General features: G+C 46.9%; 1 protein-coding gene across 2 annotated transcripts in view; it reads right to left on the bottom strand.

Moving 5' to 3' along the window:
• Positions 1 to 241: 241 nt before the first annotated feature.
• The window catches only part of LOC121272114 (SH2 domain-containing adapter protein F-like), a 204,501-nt gene continuing 183,513 nt past the window's right edge, over positions 242 to 21,229 (bottom strand). The window contains exon 7 of one of the 2 annotated variants that reach the window (XM_041178566.1): positions 242 to 3,066. In XM_041178566.1, the coding sequence (XP_041034500.1) occupies positions 2,880 to 3,066 (187 nt within the window). In that variant the 3' untranslated portion in view covers positions 242 to 2,879. The remainder of the gene's footprint in view (positions 3,067 to 21,229) is intronic. The other variant, XM_041178567.1, reaches the window with a different exon arrangement.

The raw sequence follows: 21,229 nt of genomic DNA on the forward strand, positions 1-21,229 counted from the left end.
CAGCCAGAGTGGCATTATTGAAACTCTTGAGCCTCTCTGTAGGACATTCACAAGTGAGTGGCCATTCCCAAGAGTGGGCCATTCCTGAAAGAATGACCATTCCTGAGAGAGGGACCATTTGGAGTGGGCCATTCCTGGGACAGAGACCATTCCTGAGAGTGAGACTTGAGACAGACGTTATCTGGGGTGAGGCTCCTTGACATGAAGCCAGTGACACTGTGTGACATGTCCTCATTGACACAGGTCCCAGAACCAAAGGTGAGATCATCTTAAACAAGTATCGAAAATTTTATTTCTATAGACGCATCGTTTCAGAAACCACATTTCCTGCAGATCAGTTACTATTTTTAATAAATAACGTGTACCAAAAGGGACGCCACAGTGTCGTTCACCCTTTTAAGGAATCATCCTCATGTTCTTCCTAAACAAGTTGCCCCATTTTGCAAGCTTCAAGCAGCATTGAGTTTTTAACTCCTAGGGTTTTGTAATCTGATGGCGAGATGCAACCACTCCCTTTCCCCTCTTGGTTCCTTCCTCTCCTCTTAGGAAAAGGGCTAACTGGAACATGGTGTCATAGACCCTAAGACCTCAGCCATCCAAGGGTCCAATCTTTGGGTGTGAGGACCCTCCTGTCCATAACTACACAACTTCATCCAACAGATCACTAGATTAAAATGCAAGCTACAGGCTCAGCACTGAGGCCTCAGTAGGAAGCCTGATGACAGGTGATCGATCAGGAGCTTTTGCTTTTACTTTGCATGTGCAGGCAAGGCTGACATCTTTGGCCTAACACGAGATGCTCAATAATGATTTGATAGAATTGAGTGCCCACTTCCGAAGGCAGTTAAGAGACATCGGCTTTGCTGTGGACCTGGAGTCACACAGGCTCAAACTAGCTAAGGACGGCAGATTTCCTTCCTTAAAGGATATCAGGGAACTAGGCAGGTTTTTTTTACAATCCAACAGCTTTATGGTTACTTTACCGACACAAGCTATTTTAAAATTCTCAAGCTCCCCACGGGTGGGATTTGAACTCGCATTCTCTGGATCATCAGCTCAGGCCACATGGTTACCAGTCCATGAACATAACCACTACTCTGCCTCTACCAATAAAGGTGGGGCTTAAATTAAAAGCTGTTCTGTTGCAGGGGGTTACCTGAAGGCTTTCACCTCTTTGTGGTCCAGTGTTGTCCATTACTGAACTTATCAGGAACGATTGGGCAGGCTGGGACCCTTTTCACTACAAATAAGGGGTGCACTGAGCGAGGTCTTTAAATTATGAAAGGGTGGATATAGAGATGTTTCCAATTGCGGGGGAGATCAGAATCAGAGTCCATCAATATAAGACAGTCACTAATAAATCCATTCAGGAATTCAGGAGACACGTCATTTCCCAGAGAGTGGTGGGGATGTGGAACTCGCTCCCACAGGGAGTGGTTGCAGGGAATACCATAGATGCATTTAAGGGGAAGCTGGATAAATGAGAGGGAATAAGGAACAGAAGGATATGTAGTAGGGTGAGACGATGTCCGTGTGGAGCAAAAACACTGCATGGGCTAGTTGGGCTGTTTCTGAGCTGTAACTACTGTGCAACTTATAAAGGAATGGAGTGCATAAACAGGTGGTAAATCACATAAGGACTAGAGCAAACTGGTACCTTCAAATCATGGCCGGAGTTGGGGAATGTAGAAATAACTTGGTGATTTTGACAGACAAAAGCTAAATGTGTTAGCAATTAAGACATTGCTTAGTTCCCCATTTAAAATATACGATTCCACTAAATTAGTATGGAGAGATTCTGGGTGCATCTCCTGACATTACTATCAGTAAATCTCTACCCTGATTCCATGCTCCTTTCGCTGAATATGTTCCCTGAACACAACTCAACACTGGGTTTTCATCAAAGAATTCTTTCTTCCCTAAATGTACCAAACCCTTCACGTTCCTGCTCCGATTAAATTTGAGGAGTAAAGTTTTGTAAATTTTTTTGAGAGTGGGTGGACTCAGGAATGAGACTGTGAAGGACAAAGTCAAATATCAAATACCACCATGGTCACGATTAATTTCCTTTATCTGCTCTTCATTTCTGTTTGTCAAACAGCTGGAGAAGGTAACTTTTTTTATTTCAGGCACCTAATATCCCATCAAACACTCCCAGGGCAGGTACAGCACGGGGTTAGATACAGAGTAAAGCTCCCTCTACACTGTCCCCATCAAACACTCCCAGGACAAGTACAGCACGGGGTTAGATACAGAGTAAAGCTCCCTCTACACTGTCCCCATCAAACACTCCCAGGGCATGTACAGCATAGGGTTAGATACAGAGTAAAGCTCCCTCTTCACTGTCCCCATTCCTACAAGATCAGCTCCTATTGCACTAGTGCGTCATTATTTAATCTTTTGTCTGAGTCAGTTTGTTAATTTAGTTACTAAATCAGGAGCAGCTTTCTCCCCTCACACCCAAGCCGAAACAGACCTTACACGTTCAAATCTGCCTGTAAAACTTAACTGGAAAAAAACTCCTCATAAATATACATTAGATAAAGATTCCTACAACATTCCAGAATTTCAAGAAGTTTCAGCATTTATAAGTCCATAAGTCACCGGCCAAATCCTGGAACCCCAGGTGGGAATGGTGGCCTTGAGTTTGCTGTAACCAATGGTCTCCCAGAGGAAGATGAGTGGGTGTTGGGCTGGCAGGAAACCCCAGAAGCCAAACTCTGAAGCTGGGCTCCTGGTCACTCTCGGCATGCACACGGAGCGTCACTGGCTGAAGGTCAAAGGCTGCCATCCCTGGGTTGCCTGTCAGTGAGTGTGCCTATAAAAAGAATCTGTGCACAAATCAGATCTGTGAGGCTTGTTCAAACGACCTCCGATCGCTATAGCGTTCTGATAGCCACTGGGTACAGGAGAGACATGTGCTCAGCTCCTTTGATGGGCAGCTTGCGGCTGCTGTAGTAATGGATTATTTCGGGTACGCTGTCGAATGGAGGGCTGTTCAGACCCAAGACGTATTTACTCTCTTTGGTTCGGGTGAGTTTCATGTGCATGAATCCCTGGTTACTCCTGCAAACAAGAATTTTTAAGGAAGTTTGTTAAAACTGGGGAAATAAAGAGTGTTACAGCCTGTAAAAAAGCCATTCAGCCCAAGATACCAGTGCCAGCTCTCCAAAAGAGCGATTAACTTTGTTCTAGGAAACACACTTTCTCCAAGGCCACTTATTTTTACCTTTATAGGTCTGTCACTGTATAACACTGGGGTACAGTACTGGTGGGGACGGGTCTGTCACTGTATAACACTGGGGTACAGTACTGGTGGGGACGCGTCTGTCACTGTATAACACTGGGGTACAGTACTGGTGGGGACGCGTCTGTCACTGGATAACACTGGGGTACAGTACTGGTGGGGATGGGTCTGTCAGTGTATAACACTGGGGTACAGTACTGGTGGGGACAGGTCTGTCACTGTATAACACTGAGGTACAGTACTGGTGGAGATGGGTCTGTCAGTGTATAACACTGGGGTACAGTACTGATGGAGATGGGTCTGTCACTATATAATACTGGGGTACAGTACTGATGGAGATGGGTCTGTCACTGTATAACACTGGGGTACAGTACTGATGGAGATGGGTCTGTCACTGTATAACAATGGGGTACAGTACTGATGGAGATGGGTCTGTCACTATATAATACTGGGGTACAGTACTGGTGGGGATGGGTCTGTCACTATATAATACTGGGGTACAGTACTGGTGGGGACGGGTCTGTCACTGTATAACACTGGGGTACAGTACTGGTGGGGACGCGTCTGTCACTGTATAACACTGGGGTACAGTACTGGTGGGGACGGGTGTGTCACTGGATAATACTGGGGTACAGTACTGGTGGGGATGGGTCTGTCAGTGTGTAACACTGGGGTACAGTACTGGTGGGGACAGGTCTGTCACTGTATAACACTGGGGTACAGTACTGGTGGAGATGGGTCTGTCAGTGTATAACACTGGGGTACAGTACTGATGGAGATGGGTCTGTCACTATATAATACTGGGGTACAGTACTGGTGGGGACGGGTCTGTCACTGTATAACATTGGGGTACAGTACTGGTGGGGACGCGTCTGTCACCGTATAACACTGGGGTACAGTACTGGTGGGGACGGGTCTGTCAGTGTATAACACTGGGGTACAGTACTGGTGGGGACAGGTCTGTCACTGTATAACACTGGGGTACAGTACTGATGGAGATGGGTCTGTCAGTGTATAACACTGGGGTACAGTACTGGTGGAGATGGGTCTGTCACTGTATAACACTGGGGTACAGTACTGATGGAGATGGGTCTGTCACTATATTAATACTGGGGTACAGTACTGATGGAGATGGGTCTGTCAGTGTATAACACTGGGGTACAGTACTGATGGAGATGGGTCTGTCAGTGTATAACACTGGGGTACAGTACTGATGGAGATGGGTCTGTCACTGTATAACACTGGGGTACAGTACTGATGGAGATGGGTCTGTCACTATATTAATACTGGGGTACAGTACTGATGGAGATGGGTCTGTCACTATATAATACTGGGGTACAGTACTGATGGAGATGGGTCTGTCACTGTATAACACTGGGGTACAGTACTGATGGAGATGGGTCTGTCACTGTATAACACTGGGGTACAGTACTGATGGAGATGGGTCTGTCAGTGTATAACACTGGGGTACAGTACTGGTGGAGATGGGTCTGTCACTGTATAACACTGGGGTACAGTACTGATGGAGATGGGTCTGTCAGTGCCGTGGCAGCAATGTGACTCAATGGTTGAAGAATAACAATTCAAGCACAAAAATTACGGTGAGGAACATTGAAGGGATATTGGTTTGAGTGGAATTTTATATTTCAATTATCTAAATCCTGTAGTGTTCAAGCTGAGTCTCTTCATAGCAACTTACATCATAAAATGGACGCTCAAACTCTGTATAAAGGTTAAATTACTCTGCTGCTAATTTCCCTGAATCACAAACTGATTCTAATGGTCCTTGCTGTTTGGATTTTAGCTGAATCCAGCACTGTGAGAATAGAATTACACTGGTCTGTCCGCCCCAAAGTTGCAGAACCATTGTACTCAAACAGTAAAGAGCCAGCAAGTGCCAAATATTTGTGGTAAGCGTGGCGGCTTCCTATGTTGAGCAGCCACACTGAATAAGTTGATGACAGAGATGAGCAACCTGACCTTGAGAGAACTGAGTTACTGTTGGGGAGAGGTGGGGTCAAGATAGTGGACTGCGTCAATTCTTTATCTAGCGGATAATAGAGCACCTCTCTGACCCTGAAAACGGGATTGAAGGTAATGAGAATTAGACAGCGGCTTTTGATCATGCGAAAGAGGAGCAGGGAGACCCTGCCCTGGGTTCACAGTCTGAGATCAGAGCTACTGAGTAGTACAGCAGTGGGAGAACCTGCTGAGCACCAATGGATGACACTGCCCAATGGCCTTTACAACAGTGTCTGCCCTCCTGTTTCCCCCACCCCCAGTGTGACCTGCAAGCATTTGTTACTGGGACCAGAGTGCAGATAGAAGATCAACTGGTGGCACAGGTGGAAGATGCAGCATTTCATCACCACCCCAGTGACTCAGCCCTCACACGCACTGTGTCCCCTTCTGCTGCGAGTCTCAGTTGCACAGAAAGTGATCACCACTCTCAAGGTTTCCCTCAACCAAAGCTCCTGGAGACACTTGTTTAAAAAGGAGGGCGTGCTATCCTCTAATCGTCTTAAGCACCTCAATTAGATCACCCCTTAACCTTCCATGCACAAGGGGGCTATTAGACCCCTGGTATGTGCCTTGGGATAACTTACTCCATTAAAGGTGCCACATAAATGCAAGCTATCCTTGTTGTTATACTGTGAGTACCAATCACCAGCCTCCAGTCGGACCATGCCCATATGATGGCCCCTTTTAAGTGGCCCCACACTGGGTGACTACCTCTGACAGTATCGTAGCTTTAAGAGCTGGCGAATTTAATGGAAGCCAGTGCTTGGTCTTGCTCGCTGTCCTTTCTCTTTTGCAGGTTGTCAATCAGTAGTGACCCTGCATTCTTCAGCAGCATTGTCCGGACGCGGCTAATCTGTTCCTACAGCAAACACTGCTTCCTTCCCCAGGAACTGACAGTCTGGGGTGTGACAGCATAGCGAGCCTCAAATAACAGGCAGTGCAGGGATTTGCTGGATTCATCGCTCGGTCACAAGTCAAGAGAGAAAGAAAGTAAAAATGCACAATCGCATGTAGACCACAGAGAGGTGAGGAGGTCCGTGGTTATCACAACCTTGTGACAGGGTGAGTTGGAGTAAGAGACATGAGTTACATCTGCAGACATCCCTCCTGATAGTCAACAAACTTTTGAGGGACAGTCGCCGTTGTTATGGTCAGTGCAGCAGCCACATTTGCACAGCAAGATCCCAGGAGCAATACATGAACAGATGAAACCCGCTCCTCACCATCTCCTCCTTTCCTTCATTCTTTCCACAGGCATTAAAAACTGTGGAAATGTTCCATTGAACCCCAATCTCCACGGCTTCTTGGGGGTGAGCGTTCCAGATTTTCACTCTCCTTTGTGTGAAGAAGTGCTCCCTGACTTCATCCTAGCTTTAATCTTATTGCTGTGGCCCTTGCTTTGGACTCCACCACTGCCCCCCAACCACCGCAACCCCCCCCCCCCCACCCCCCCCACCCCCCATCCCTTCCAAAGGAAATAGTTTCTTTCTATTTAGACTATCAAATCCTTTAATCACCTCAAACACCTCGGGGATGAGAGGGCACAGATCTAAAGTAATTGGCAAAAGAAGCAAGAGCAATATGAGAAGGAACGTTCTCACGCAGCGAGTGGTTAGGGTCTGGAATGCGCTGCCTGAGAGTGTGGTGGAGGCAGGGTCAACCGAGGCTTTCGAAAGGGAATTAGACTTTTATCTGAAAAGGAAGAACTCGCAGAGTTACGGAGAGATGGCGTGAGAATGGAACTAAGTGAATTGCTTACTTGGAGAGCCAGTGCAGACATGATGTGCTCCTTCTGTGCTGTCACAATTCCCTGTGATCCTGAGATCATGCCTTAATCGTCTCTATTCAAAGGAACTTGAAGCTCCTTTGCAGCCCCTCTCCCTCAGCTTTCCCTCGCCCAAAAATCAGGTGATGGTGCGTTAACAGCTCACTCAGGGGAACATGCACGTTGTAGCCTGGGGCTATGGATAGTGATGGTGGAGGTTCCAATATTCTTTCCATTTCATGGACTGACCAGGAATCTCTCCCATTCTTACTGCCTGTCATCGGCATATGATGGAAGGATTTACAAGTTGATATTGGACCACATTATAAACACACCTTCCTTGGCTATCAAGTCCTGAGGTGGGACTTGAACCCAGAGCTTCTGACTCGGAGGCAGGGGCATTACCCACTGCACCACAAGGCCTCATACCCAAAAATCTACAGGCTCTTAAAATCCAATGCCACTTGAGCAACCACCTCTTGAATTCTCTTGCCATTCCACTTCAGATTTAGTGCTGTTGGACTGTGACTGCTCTTTTGATAAAGAAAATGACAGTAACCCATTCCAATGGGAATTCATGTTTACAGTGGGGCTAATTATTTCCTTTTTATTTCAACAAGGTTTCAAAAATATTCTCAGGTGTCAGGACAAAACAAAGCTCAGGGTACAGTGTTTTTTTCAGAGATTGATTAAAGATCCTGTCCAAATAAAATATAATTCACCACATTCTGGAATCTCATTACCATGATGTTTTACTTAGCAAGCTGTCGTCTCTGATAAATGCTCCAGTTAAGCCAAGGTCTCGAAAGGAGGCCTGTTCTGTAGTTGAACAAATCTGTATCGTGTATCATCCCCGTGTGGGTATTGAAACTGCCGTTCGCATTCATGATGCTTCGAGGCCACCTGACTGTTCCAGCTGAGAGCGTCCGTCCTGTCTCGTTGGGTAACCCTCTCCCCTGTGAGTCGTAAAGGTCATGGGGTTCATGTCCCACTCCTGGGAGGTGAGCACAAAATCCAGGCTGAAGTGCCCAGTTCAGCACTGTGGGTGTGCTGCACTGTTGGAGGTGCTCACTTCCAGCTGAGAATTTAAACCAATCTGTCCCTTGATGTGGATGTTAGGCATCTGTGGCACTATTGAGGGACAGTAAGGGAATTCTCCCCATTGTCATGGCCAATATTTATCTTGTAGCCAACATCATTGTCGATGCCATGCCATGACATACAAGGCTATGGGCCTAGTGCTGGAAAATGGGATCAGAATAGTTAGGTACTTGTTTGACTGGCTCAGACTTGATGGGCCGAAGGGCCTTTTTCTGTACTGTAGACCTCCATGACTCGAACACTAATAAGCAGATTACCTTAAATCACGTTGCTGTTTTTGGGATCTCACTGTGTGCAAACTGTTTTCTGACATTACAACAATGAGTTCACTCCAAAAGAAGTGCTACATTAGGTGATAAACTCCTTGGCACATCCTGAGGTTGCGAATGGCGTTACACAAATGCAAATCTTTCCTTCTGCCTTCCACCCAACCTATTATGTTTCCTGAGGTGAAGGACTGGTGGACTTTGAGGTCAGCCACATCCCAACATCCTTTCTTGAAGGGGTCAACAGCCAGGAATCGGTAGCAATAATCCTGGTCTAGTTTAACTGGAACCATCTAATGGTGTTTTCCAGATTGAGTGACTCGGTACCGAGCCGGGGAAGCTTAGGCTTTTGGAGGAGTCAGCTTCCTAAGCGAAGCAACTCCGAAGGTCTGGTGAATGGACAGTATCCCCTCGCGCCTGTTCTGCCTCCAAATGATTTGAGAAACTCCCACATGAACCTGCATTCGACATTTTGCACAAAACGCTACCCTTGCTCCTTGCATTACTATCTGGCAGGCAACAGGAAGAATTTTCTTTTCTTTTTCAACCTGGTGAATTGTGACCTGCAATATGCTGCCTGGAAGGGCGGTGGAAGCAGGTTCAACAGGAACTTACAAAGGGAATTGGATAAATTCTTGGAAAGCACAGGTTTGCGGGGGAGAGAACAGGAGGGGTCTAATTGGATAGCTCTTTCAAAGATCTAGCACAGGCATGATGGGCTGAATGGCCTCCTCTTGTGCTCTAAGATTCTATCTTAATAACGCAAGCTAAAAACGCATATACCTCACAACTGATTGAAATTTACTTCCAGCCATATTAATTATGTAACAATGCATTGCTTCCTCTATAAGGTTTCGCACAAGGTCTCTACAGAGAGCAGAATTATGAGGTTTATTATACGACGCTCATCAAGAATGATGCAGTTTTCTTCATCTTATTAAAACTTTATCTTTCCTGAAATTCCCTCACTACTGAAATTGTAATGACAATTTAATGATTAGTTTTGCCTGTTTCACTTGGCTTCTTGCCAGTAACTCCCCGAAAGTTATACATTTTGGTGTGAAAAACAGAAAGGCAGAGTATTACTTAAATGGTGATATGTTGGGAAATGTGGATGTACAAAGGGATCTGGGTGTCCTTGTACACCAGTCAACGAAAGTAAATAGGCAGGTGCAGCAAGCAGTTAGGAAAGCAAATGGTATGTTGGCCTTCATTGCGAGAGGACGAGTTCAGACGTAGGGATGTCTTACTGCAGTTATACAGGGCTTGGTGAGACAACACCTGGAGTATTGTGTGCAGTTTTGGTCCCCCTACCTAAGAAAGGATATACTTGCCATAGAGGGAGTGCAGCGAAGGCTCTCTAGGCTGATGCTGGGGATGGCAGGACTGTCACATGAGGAGAAATTGGTTCGACTGGGCCTGTGTTCACTAGAGTTTAGAAGAATGAGAGGGGATCTAATTGAAACTCTAATAGGGTAAAATTCTAACAGGGCTAGACAGACTGGATGCAGGGAGAATGTTAGGGAGCCTAGAACCAGGGGCTCTAGGATAGACTCAGTATACGGGACAGGCCATTTAGGACTGAGGTGAGAAAAAATTTCTTCACTCAGAGTGTGGTCAACCCATGGAATTCTCTACCACAGAAGGCTGTGGAGACGAGTTACTGAGTGTACTCAAGAAAGAAATTGATAATTTTTTGGATATTAGGGGCATCAAGAGGTATGGAGAGAAAGTGGGAATATGGCATTGAGATAGAGGATCAGCCATGATCATATTGAATGGCAGAGCAGACTCAAAGGGCCAAATAGCCTACTCCTGCTCCTAGTTTCTATGCTTCTATGAATCAGAGATTGTGGGTTTGAGACCCACAAAGATTTGAAGCACATAATCCAATCAGTGCTGAGGGAGTTCATGATCTTAAGGCACGCTGTGAATCGTGGGTTCAAGTCCCACTCCAGAGGCTTTAGCATGAAATCTAGGCGACATCTCCAGTGCAGAACTGAGGGTGCCGCACTGTCAGAGGCGCCATCTTTCAGATGAGATGTTAAACGGAGACCCCATCTTGCTCAGGTGAATTTTGAAAATTCCGTGGCAGTGTCTGGAGGTGAGTCAGGGGGTGGGGTGGGGGCTGTTCTCCAGGGGCGAACATTCCTGCCTCGACCAACATTGACAAACACACGCTACTGGAGGGAAAAATACCTTTGCAGAATGATGTTGCAAAATGGCGAATTGCCAAATTTGGAGAGGGACAGTCCAAGGAGGCAAGGTCCTGGACAGTCTTGTGGACATTCAACAGGTGTTTGTGCTGTAATATGGGTTCTTTAGATGTCTCAGTGATGAGACCTTGAAACTTGTATATTTAAACACAAACCATTTATTGTTAATCTTGTTAACCTTTAATTAATTACAAATCCCAGGTTACTGTCTTGCATAGTACTGTTACCTCCACGCAGGCTGATTCCAGAGTGTTCTCTCTAGACTGTTCTCCCAGTCTATTACCATGTGACTCTATACATCATACCGTGGACAGGGCTATTCTCCAGTCCCACATTAACCCTTGCTCTGCTGAGCACCTTTACATTATAATGGCATACAGGCACACACAACATCTTAGAACGCTTAGTGCCAAGCAAGTCTTGTCTTCGCTCAAATTCTTTTCAACCACCCTCTTCCCCCCACCACCTCCCTGCCACAAGGCCACTATTGTCCAATTGTAAATGCGTGGAACAACCATGGATGAGGTCAACTGAAACACAAACACGCATATATCTGTTTGATTTCAGGCTTCCAACGTGCGATGGCAGAAAATGAAGCAGCCAAATTTGTGCACAGCAAGCTCCCTCAAACATCAATGAAATATTGACTAGATGACCTGTTTTTAGTGATGTTGATTGTCAGATTAATATTGGCCAGGACACTAAGGAAAACTCCTCTGCTCACCTTCGAGGTAGTGGCCATGGGATCTTTTACAGCAACTGATAGAGTCTACATTTTACGTTTTATCTTAAAGATGGCATTTCTGACAGCGTGGCACTCCCCCAGTACTGCCAGAGGCAAAGCGTGCTACCTGCTGATACCTAATAAACCACGGGACAGTAAAATACAGAAGTGTTTACCTGGGATAAATAACGCCACTTTGCTTTTCGCAAAGATCACATGCATAATGAAGCCTGTGGGACCTGTTCTGATCAGGATGTGTTTATGATATTTTGTTCGGACCCGGCTGCGGGTTTAATTGAAAGAGGCTGGGTCTTTGTGAATGATGGTCACAGATGTAGACACCCACATTCTGCAAAGCTGCTCGGCCTCTTTAGCAGGCCCGGGAGGGGGTTTCTTTGCTCAAAGCGATTCAGGAAATTCTTGTCAGCTGCATCAGGTCTCACTGAATAAACAGAGCATGGAATCTCTGGCTCCCTGAGAATGCCCTGAAGGCATTCATGACATTTGGGTAGAGGAAACCAGACTGTCAGACAGGAATGTTCAGATGAGGCAGTACGATGAGCCAAATGACTCACATAACCCTTCAAACAAACATATTTTTTTGTGTCTGACAAGTGTATTTGTGCACACGTGTGTGTAGCCAGACTCAGTGCATGTGTGGGTGTGTGTGTGCAAGTGCATCTGTGGGAGTCAGTGCATGACAGTGCGCGTCAGTGGGAGAATGCATATCTGTGTGAGTGTGTGTGAATATGGTTAGTGCGAGTGTGTTAGTGTGTGCCTGTGTGGGAGTGTGACATTGTCAGAGTCTATCTGTGTCGGTGTGCGATTGTGTCAGTGTGTGTCTGTGTCAATGTGTGTGTGTGTGTGTGTGTGTGTGTGTGAGACAGTGTGTGTCTGTGTCAACGTGTGAGAGTGTCAGCATGTGAGTGTCAGTGTGTGTCTGTGTCAGAGTGTGTCTGTGGCAACATGTGTCTGTGTCAGTGTGTGACAGCGACAGTGTGTGTGTGTCAGTGTGTGAGAGTGTCAGTGTGTGTGTCAGTGTGAGAGTGTCAGTGTGCGAGAGTGTCAGTGTATGAGGGTGTCAGTGTGTGAGTGCGTTAGTGTGTGAGAGTGTCAGTATGTGAGAATGTCAGTGTGAGAATGTCAGTGTGTGAGAATGTCAGTGTGTGAGAGTGTCAGTGTGTGAGAATGTCAGTGCGTGAGAGTGACAGTGTGTGAGAGCATCAGTGTGTGTCAGTGTGAGAGAGAGTGTGTGTGTGTGTGTCAGTGTGTGTGTCAGTGTGTGTGTGTCAGTGTGTGATAGCATCAGTGTGTGTCAGTGTATGAGGGTGTCAATGTGTGAGAGAATCAGTGTGTGTCAGTGTGAGAGCATCAGTGTGTGAGAGCGTCAGTGTGTGTCAGTGTATGAGAGTGTCAGTGTGTGAGAGCATCAGTGTGTGTCAGTGCGAGACTGTCAGTGTGTGAGAGCATCAGTGTGTGTCAGTGTGAGAGTGACAATGTGTGAGAGTGTCAGAGTGTGTGTGTGTGTATGTCAGTGTGAGAGTGTCAGAGTGTGTGAGTGTCAGTGTGTGTGTGTGTGTGTGTGAGAGTTCAGTGTGTGTGTGAGTGTCAGTGTGTGTGTGTGTGTATGTCAGTGTCAGAGTGTCAGAGTGTGTGAGAGTGTCAGTGTGTGAGTGTCAGTGTGTGTGTGTGTGTATGTCAGTGTGAGAGTGTGTGAGAGTGTCAGTGTGTGAGTGTTGGTGTATTTGTGTGTGTGTGAGTGTGTCAGAGTGTGTGTGTGTATGTCAGTGTGTGTGTGTGTGTGTGTGTGTGTGTGTGTGTGTGTGTGTGTCAGTGTGAGAGTGTCAGAGTGTGTGAGAGTGTCAGTGTGTGAGTGCCGGTGTGTGTGTGTGTGTGTGTGTGTGTGTGTGTGTGTGAGTGTCAGAATGTGTGAGAGTGTCAGTGTGTGTCAGTGTGAGAGAGAGTGTGTGTGTGTGTGTCAGTGTGTGTGTCAGTGTGTGTGTGTCAGTGTGTGAGAGCATCAGTGTGTGTCAGTGTATGAGGGTGTCAATGTGTGAGAGAATCAGTGTGTGTCAGTGTGAGAGCATCAGTGTGTGAGAGCGTCAGTGTGTGTCAGTGTATGAGAGTGTCAGTGTGTGAGAGCATCAGTGTGTGTCAGTGCGAGACTGTCAGTGTGTGAGAGCATCAGTGTGTGTCAGTGTGAGAGTGACAATGTGTGAGAGTGTCAGAGTGTGTGTGTGTGTATGTCAGTGTGAGAGTGTCAGAGTGTGTGAGTGTCAGTGTGTGTGTGTGTGTGTGTGTGTGTGTGTGTGAGAGTTCAGTGTGTGTGTGAGTGTCAGTGTGTGTGTGTGTGTATGTCAGTGTCAGAGTGTCAGAGTGTGTGAGAGTGTCAGTGTGTGAGTGTCAGTGTGTGTGTGTGTGTATGTCAGTGTGAGAGTGTGTGAGAGTGTCAGTGTGTGAGTGTTGGTGTATTTGTGTGTGTGTGAGAGTGTCAGAGTGTGTGTGTGTGTATGTCAGTGTGTGTGTGTGTGTGTGTGTGTGTGTGTGTCAGTGTGAGAGTGTCAGAGTGTGTGAGAGTGTCAGTGTGTGAGTGCCGGTGTGTGTGTGTGTGTGTGTGTGTGTGTGAGTGTCAGAATGTGTGAGAGTGTCAGTGTGTGTGTGTGTGTATGTCAGTGTGAGAGTGTCAGAGTGTGTGAGAGTGTCAGTGTGTGAGTGTCGGTGTGTGTGTGTGTGAGAGTGTCAGAGTGTGTGTGTGTGTATGTCAGTGTGTGTGAGTGTCAGAGTGTGTGAGAAAGTCAGCGTGTGAGTGTCGGTGTGTGTGTGTGTGTGTGTGTGTGTGTGAGAGTGTCAGAGTGTGTGAGAGTGTCAGTGTATGAGTGTCGGTGTGTGTGTGTGTGTGTGAGTGTGTCAGTGTGTGTGAGAGTGTCAGTGTGTGTGTGTATGTCAGTGTGAGAGTGTCAGTGTGTGTGAGAGTGTCAGTGTGTGTGTGTATGTCAGTCAGTGTGAGAGTGTCAGTGTGTGTGTGTATGTCAGTGTGAGAGTGTCAGTGTGTGTGAGAGTGTCAGTGTGTGTGTGTATGTCAGTGTGAGAGTGTCAGTGTGTGTGAGAGTGTCAGTGTGTGTGTGTATGTCAGTGTGAGAGTGTCAGTGTGAGAGTGTCAGTGTGTGTGTGTGTCAGTGTGTGTGTGTCAGTGTGTGTGTGTCAGTGTGTGTGCATCAGTGTGGTAATTATCACTTCAGCTATTGGAGTATGTTCAAGATAATTTGTCCCCCCAACCCTCTCTCCTTTTTTCCAGTTCTTCATTTTCTCAACCCCTGCTCCTCAATTTAAAAAAAAATCTTTCATGGGATGTGTGCATCATTGGCAAGGCCCGCCATTTGTTGCCCAACCCTAATTACACTAGAGAACAGTTAAGAGTCAACCACACTGCTGTGGGTCTGGAGTCACCTGTAGGCAGGCCTAGGTAAGGAAGGCCGATTTCCTTCCCTAAAGGGGCATTAATGGGTTTTCTCAATGATTGATGATAGCTTTATGGTCACCATTACTGAGACTAGCTTTCAATTCCAGATTTTTTAAAAAATTAAGTGAATTTATTTGTTAATTGAATTTAAATCCCATCAGCTGCTGTGGTAGGATTTGAACTCATATACCCAGAGCATTAGACTCTGATTGGCCATTAGCTCTGAGCAGGCGGGGCTTCTGCCCCTGGGGTCCTTAATCCTGGCTCGCCACTGTCCATTTAAATGCCTGAGTGGCACCTACTACCAAAGGCCTCCCTTAAAGGAGCGGAGCCAGGCTCTCCTGTCGCATCCATTAAGGCCCAAGGCTTTCCTGAAAAGGTTCCATTTCCACAGATGCCAACCCATGCTCAAACCTTCAACTTGGGCCCAACCGAGTCAGGTTCAGTTTGGCATTTGTCGTGATCACAATGGTGCCTATCGCAGTGCAGTATGCGATGAGGCAGGAAATGGAGAGGGTTGTGGCTGGATGGTGTCACTAAGTTGAGCAAGGGACGTGGGGGTGGGGTAGGATCCAGCAAAGAGCAAGATGTGGATTATGGTTGAGTGGATTAATTTACCAGCTCTGGGGCAAAAGTGATTTTCCATGCCAAGTTGAGGGGGAGAGTTCCAGAAGCAAGTCTTGCATCTACGTGGGGCCTATCAGATCTCTCAGGGAGAGCTCAGAGTGCTTCCCGGACGGTGGGGCCGATGCGTGGGTCTGGATCGATGCATGGGTTTAAGACCCACTCCAGGGATCTGAGACTGTAATCCAGGCCAGAACTCCCACCGAGGGAGTGCTGCACTGCTGGGAGTGTTGTCAATGGGATGAGACGCTGAGCCGAGGCCCTGTCTTCCCTGTCGGATGGATATAAAACATCCCACAGCCGATATTCTGAAGGAGGTCCGGGGTGGCAATCCCCGGGGTCCTGAGCCAACATTCCCTTCTCAACCGGCAGCGCCAAGAACGCGGTGAATTGGTCATTTATCTCCTCGGCTACTTGCAGGATCTTGCCATGCACACGAAATTGGCTGAGTGCGTAACAGCAGTCACTGAACTGCCAAGTAAGTGACAGTAAGTGAACTGCTTTCAGACGTTATCTCAAACACTTTGCTGATGGAAGTCTTTGGGAAGGATCCATAGCTGAGGTGGATTTGATGAGACAGAAGGAAACTGCTTTCAATAGTTGGTTCGTCTCATGTTAATCCCTCCAGGCAGGACTATGAGTTCCAGGTACAGTTTGCGTTATCATTCTCCCTCGCTCCGGGAATGAAGTCTTTATTTTTGGTGAAAGTCGCTGAATTTCTATGGTTACACTTGGTGACTTGTTTTTATTGATTCCCGACATGCTTTAAATAATGAAGGAAGCTGGTGGGATTGATAATCTGTGCCTTATTTTGGATCAGTTTATTATCCTCTAATTGACTGGGATTTATACGCGTAAGCTTCTTGCTCCAGGATTAAGTCTGTACTTTTTTTTGAAAAAGAGACAGAGAAGAGGCTCAGTACAGATTTCCATCTCTTGAGGAGTGAGATTTTCAAGCAGAAAGAGGGTACAGGAAACTGACACACCAACACATACAGACAGACACAGACACACACAGGCAGACAGACAGACAGGCACACACACAGACAAACAGACACACACACAGACAGACACACACACACACAGACAAACAGACAGACACACACACACACAGCAGACACACACACAGAGGCAGCACACACACACACAGACAAACAGACAGACACACACACACAGCAGACACACACACAGAGGCAGCACACACACACACACACACACACAAACAGACACACACACACACACACACACACACAGAGCAGACAGACACACAGAGGCACACACAGACACACAGACAGACAGACACACACACACACACACACACACACACACACAGACAAACAGACACACACACACACACAGCAGACAGACACACAGAGGTGCACACATGCACACACAGGCACACACACACACACAGATTCAGCTAGAGAGACATACACTCACAGATGGAAGTACACAGACATACACACATACAGACAGATAGTCCAGCAAGCTTCTAGACATGATTCTGGGACTTTGCTGAGTGCTGTAACCATTCTATGAAATGTTTCAAACAGGAGAAGCGATGCTTTCCGGGGGGAGAATGCTTGTGAAGAACAATTAGGAGCAACCAGAAACACTAGACTACACAAAGACACAGCAAATAGGAGATGTTTCCAGCACTGTGGAATCCAACCTAATTACAGAACAGGAGCTTCCATTTCAGTGACACTTTAACTCAGTGAGTAGCGCACTCACCTCGGAGTGAGAAGGCTGTAGGTTCAAGTCCCACTGCAGAAATTTGAACTCAAAATCCAGGAAAGCACTCCAGTGTAATACTGAAGCGGCACTGCACTGTCAGAGGGGCAGTACTGAGGGAGTGCTGCACTGTCAGAGGGGCAGTACTGAGGGAGTGCAGCACTGTCAGAGGGTCAGCACTGAGGGAGCGCTGTACTGTCAGAGGGTCAGTACTGAGGGAGTGCTGCACTGTCAGAGGGGCAGTACTGAGGGGGCACTGCACTGTCAGAGGGGCAGTACTGAGGGAGCGCTGCACTGTCAGAGGGGCAGTACTGAGGGAGCGCTGCACTGTCAGAGGGACAGTACTGAGGGGGCGCTGCACTGTCAGAGGGGCAGTACTGAGGGGGCGCTGCACTGTCAGAGGGGCAGTACTGAGGGGGCACTGCACTGTCAGAGGGGCAGTACTGAGGGAGTGCTGCACTGTCAGAGGGGCAGTACTGAGGGAGTGCTGCACTGTCAGAGGGTCGTACTGAAGGGGCACTGCACTGTCAGAGGGGAAGTACTGAGGGGGCACTGCACTGTCACAGGGTCAGTACTGAGGGAGTGCTGCACTGTCAGAGGGGCAGTACTGAGGCATTGCTGCACTGTCAGAGGGTCAGTACTGGGGGAGTGCTGCACTGTTGGAGGAGAACAGGGATCTCAGAGGGTTGGAGTGAATTGCAGAAATAGGAGGGTTGAAGGGGCTGGAAGAGGTTGCAGGGAAAGGGAGGTACAAGGATAGGGAGGAACGTTGAGAATAAAGATTTGAATTTTAAAATCAAGACGCGTCAGATTGGAAAAGTGACCAAAGGCTGGAAGCAAGACACAGTCCCAGTGAATACAGAGCTACAAGTAAATGGTTATCAAGTACTTTGGAAAGCAGGTGACTCTGTCAGTGAGCAGGCACAGGTGCTGTTCGGAAATAGTCACTCAAGAGTGCAGTTTTATTAAACGAAATATCCAAACAGAGCAAGAAGCCCTCGAACTTAATTAGACTTTAATCGAACTGAGAGCTGCCTGCCGTTTTTGCGAGATGGATTGACTGCTCGGCTTCCTGAGGCTGTGCATACATTTTTCATGAGGTTTTAAGCTGAAGCATTTATAAGATGCAACTGCTATCATTATCCAGTGGAGTACTGGGGCCAGGAGAAGATGGTACCGTATAACCCTGATTGCATTACTGAACAATGATATATTAATCCAGCGGGTGGTGAGACGGAATCCCCAACAGAAAACTTCAAAGAGTTAAGGCTAAGGGGCTTAAGGCCCATGCCCCAGGCCCCTAGCAGTGGAGCAGAGTAGGGCCAGGAGGGCAGAGTACACTCAAAGCAGTTTCATTATGGCTTTGATGGGTCAAAGACCTCACTCTGTATTTTTTAATAAAATATATATATTTACATCATCATGGCTAATTTCTAAAATTTTAAACTGGACAATGACCTTTGAAAATGGCAGAAGTGATGTCTGTCTGTGACCCTCAAACAATAAGAACTATTTAGCAGTATCTCAGAAATTCACGCTTTGTTATTTCTGAAGAGATGCTAATGATTCCTGTGGACTGCAGAGACCAAATTCAAAGGGAACTATACCATTTCAGAACGCAGGATGGCCACCAGAGTTTACTAGTCTGCTAGGACAAACAGCTCTGCAACCTTCCTTTCAAATTCTTAATGGTTGGAACATTAACAACCTCAGGAACCCAGACAAAGGGATATACCCCCTTTGTCCAAGCCAAAGTGGAGAGGTGGGATTCATGTGACATGATCCCCCTAGCTGGTGGAAACTATAATATTTCCTTGGTGAAGCTGCAAAGCTCAGCCATCTTTCCATCTACCAAACAGCAGCACAGAAAAATGGCTCTGCCCAGTTTTGAATACCTGGCCCCCACCTACACTGTTTCTACTGGAACGTCTTAACTTCTGTACCATCGCCTACAAGGCTAATTCATCTGTGTGTGCCCATCTCATCATGGAAGTCCATCTCTACTGAACAAGTGAATTATCCAGCATCAGTTTTCAACCTGCTGACCTTTGTGAAGGAATACACCATTGGACTTCGATTCTGCACTCTGGACTCACATGAAACAATCATTCTTTTCTCTGTGGTCTTTGCCCTGTAAATCTTTCTTTCTCTGTCCCCCTCTTTTATTGTTTGAGCGAAAAGGTGCAATGTTGCAACCCTCCTCCCACTTATGAGTGTGTGCAAATAAACTAACCCTCTGAGTTTACCCGACTTCGAGTTTGCTGTGAGGTTATTAATAGAAAATTGGATCACATCAAAACTGAGGGGTTGGGAAATACGTTACCGCTTAAAGAAGGGAGAAATCAAAATCAAAACCACCTTTCTGTTTACGGATGGGCTGTTTAAATTAAACCCTCTTTTGTCCATAATAATGGGATACTCACCCATTCTGTCAAAGAAAGCTGGATACATTAAAAAACGTGCAAGAGGAAGCGACTTTCGAAAGAGTTGGCCAAACTCAGCCGAATCCTGAACCCAAGTACTGAGCAAAAGAATTCTGTAAACCTCTCTGCCCTTCTCTCCTTCTTTAAGATGCTGCTTAAAACCTGTTCCCTGCTCCAATACACAGCTTGGTGTCAAATATTTGACTGATAATGCACCTTGGGATATTTTGTGATGTTAAAGGTGCTACATAAATGCAAGATGTTGTTGTCATAGCCTGTACCCCCACCCCTGCTGAACACTCTCCTGCTGGGAGCTCATCTCCAGTTGTCAGAACTCGCAATTCTGGAATGTTTGTATTTTAAATGGAGAATCTACCAAAAAACATGATGAGGCTGGAGTTTTGCAATTCTCATCACTTCAGTGTGCAGAAACAGACATGTAAACTATTTGAATGAAATATTCACACTAATAAGGTCATTAATCATAAACTGGCATTTTAATAAAAGAAATCATTTCAGTTTCAGTACAAAGCATTTACAAGTTTGGGATTTCTCCCTTTCTTGCTCTTCTGCCTCTATTCCAATTTTCTCCCTTTGGCTGCGAGTGCTGACCAGTGCAGAAAGCGTGGAGCACACCATCTCCTTCTCAACCCCTCCTCTAAACCGCGTGCCCAGATTTCAAACCCACTTCCACAAAAGGCAATTGATGCTGGGCTAATCACTCACTTTTAATCGGAGATTATTGCCACCCAAGGTATTAAGGGGCAGGGGTCTAAGATGGGCGTGCTGAGTTAGGTCGCAGATCAGCCACGATCACATTGAGTGGTGGAACCAGCTCGAGGGGCTGAATGGCCTCCTCCTGTCCCCTGCCAGAGGTTAGTATAAGAGAAAGGCTCTGAAGAATTGCCATATAACATTACAAAACCTTATTTTAGGGGCAGTAAGTGTCACTGGCATGAAGCAGCAGATGCCAGGGTAGCACGGTGAGATTACACACACCGGCCTTGCACTGGGAGTTCCTCACGTTTCCAAAGGAACTCAGGAGCAGAGTTGTAGAATGCCACTCATTGCTCCACAGTCTCTCTTTAACAGAGCTCTAGGGCAGAATTTTCCCATCGGCGATTTGGGGGTGGGGCCCACTCGCCGACACAAAAATGAGGCGGGAGGAACCCCCGATGTCACCCCGCCCCATTTAAATATTCGGGAAGGCAGGGGGGACAGCGCAATCAGCTGCTCGCTCGCCGACCTGTCAATGGCCAATTGAGGCCATTGACAAGGTAGTTAAATCAATTAAAGGCCCTGCCCATCCAACCTTAAGGCTGGCGGGCAGACCAGGAGCCCCGGCGGTTTCATGTCTGTTTTAAAAAAGTTTAATAAACATGTCCCATCTCGTGTGACATTGTCACATGAGGGGGACATGTTAATGATTTTTTTATTTTTCTATTTTTAAAGTTTCAAAAACTTTCAGCGATCTCCCTGAGGCAGCACCTAGTCTCAGGGAGATGTGTGCTCTCTCCACCCCGCCCCCCTGCTCAGGGAGCACATAGCGCTCCCCTTCGGGTGGGCCTTAATTGGCCCGCCCACTTAAAATGGCGGCGGGGTCCATTTTGGCAGCGGTGATCGGCTACCCACCCACTGCCGAGTCGG

This window comes from Carcharodon carcharias, chromosome 32 (genome assembly GCF_017639515.1).
Source record: "Carcharodon carcharias isolate sCarCar2 chromosome 32, sCarCar2.pri, whole genome shotgun sequence".
Taxonomy (NCBI): domain Eukaryota; kingdom Metazoa; phylum Chordata; class Chondrichthyes; order Lamniformes; family Lamnidae; genus Carcharodon; species Carcharodon carcharias.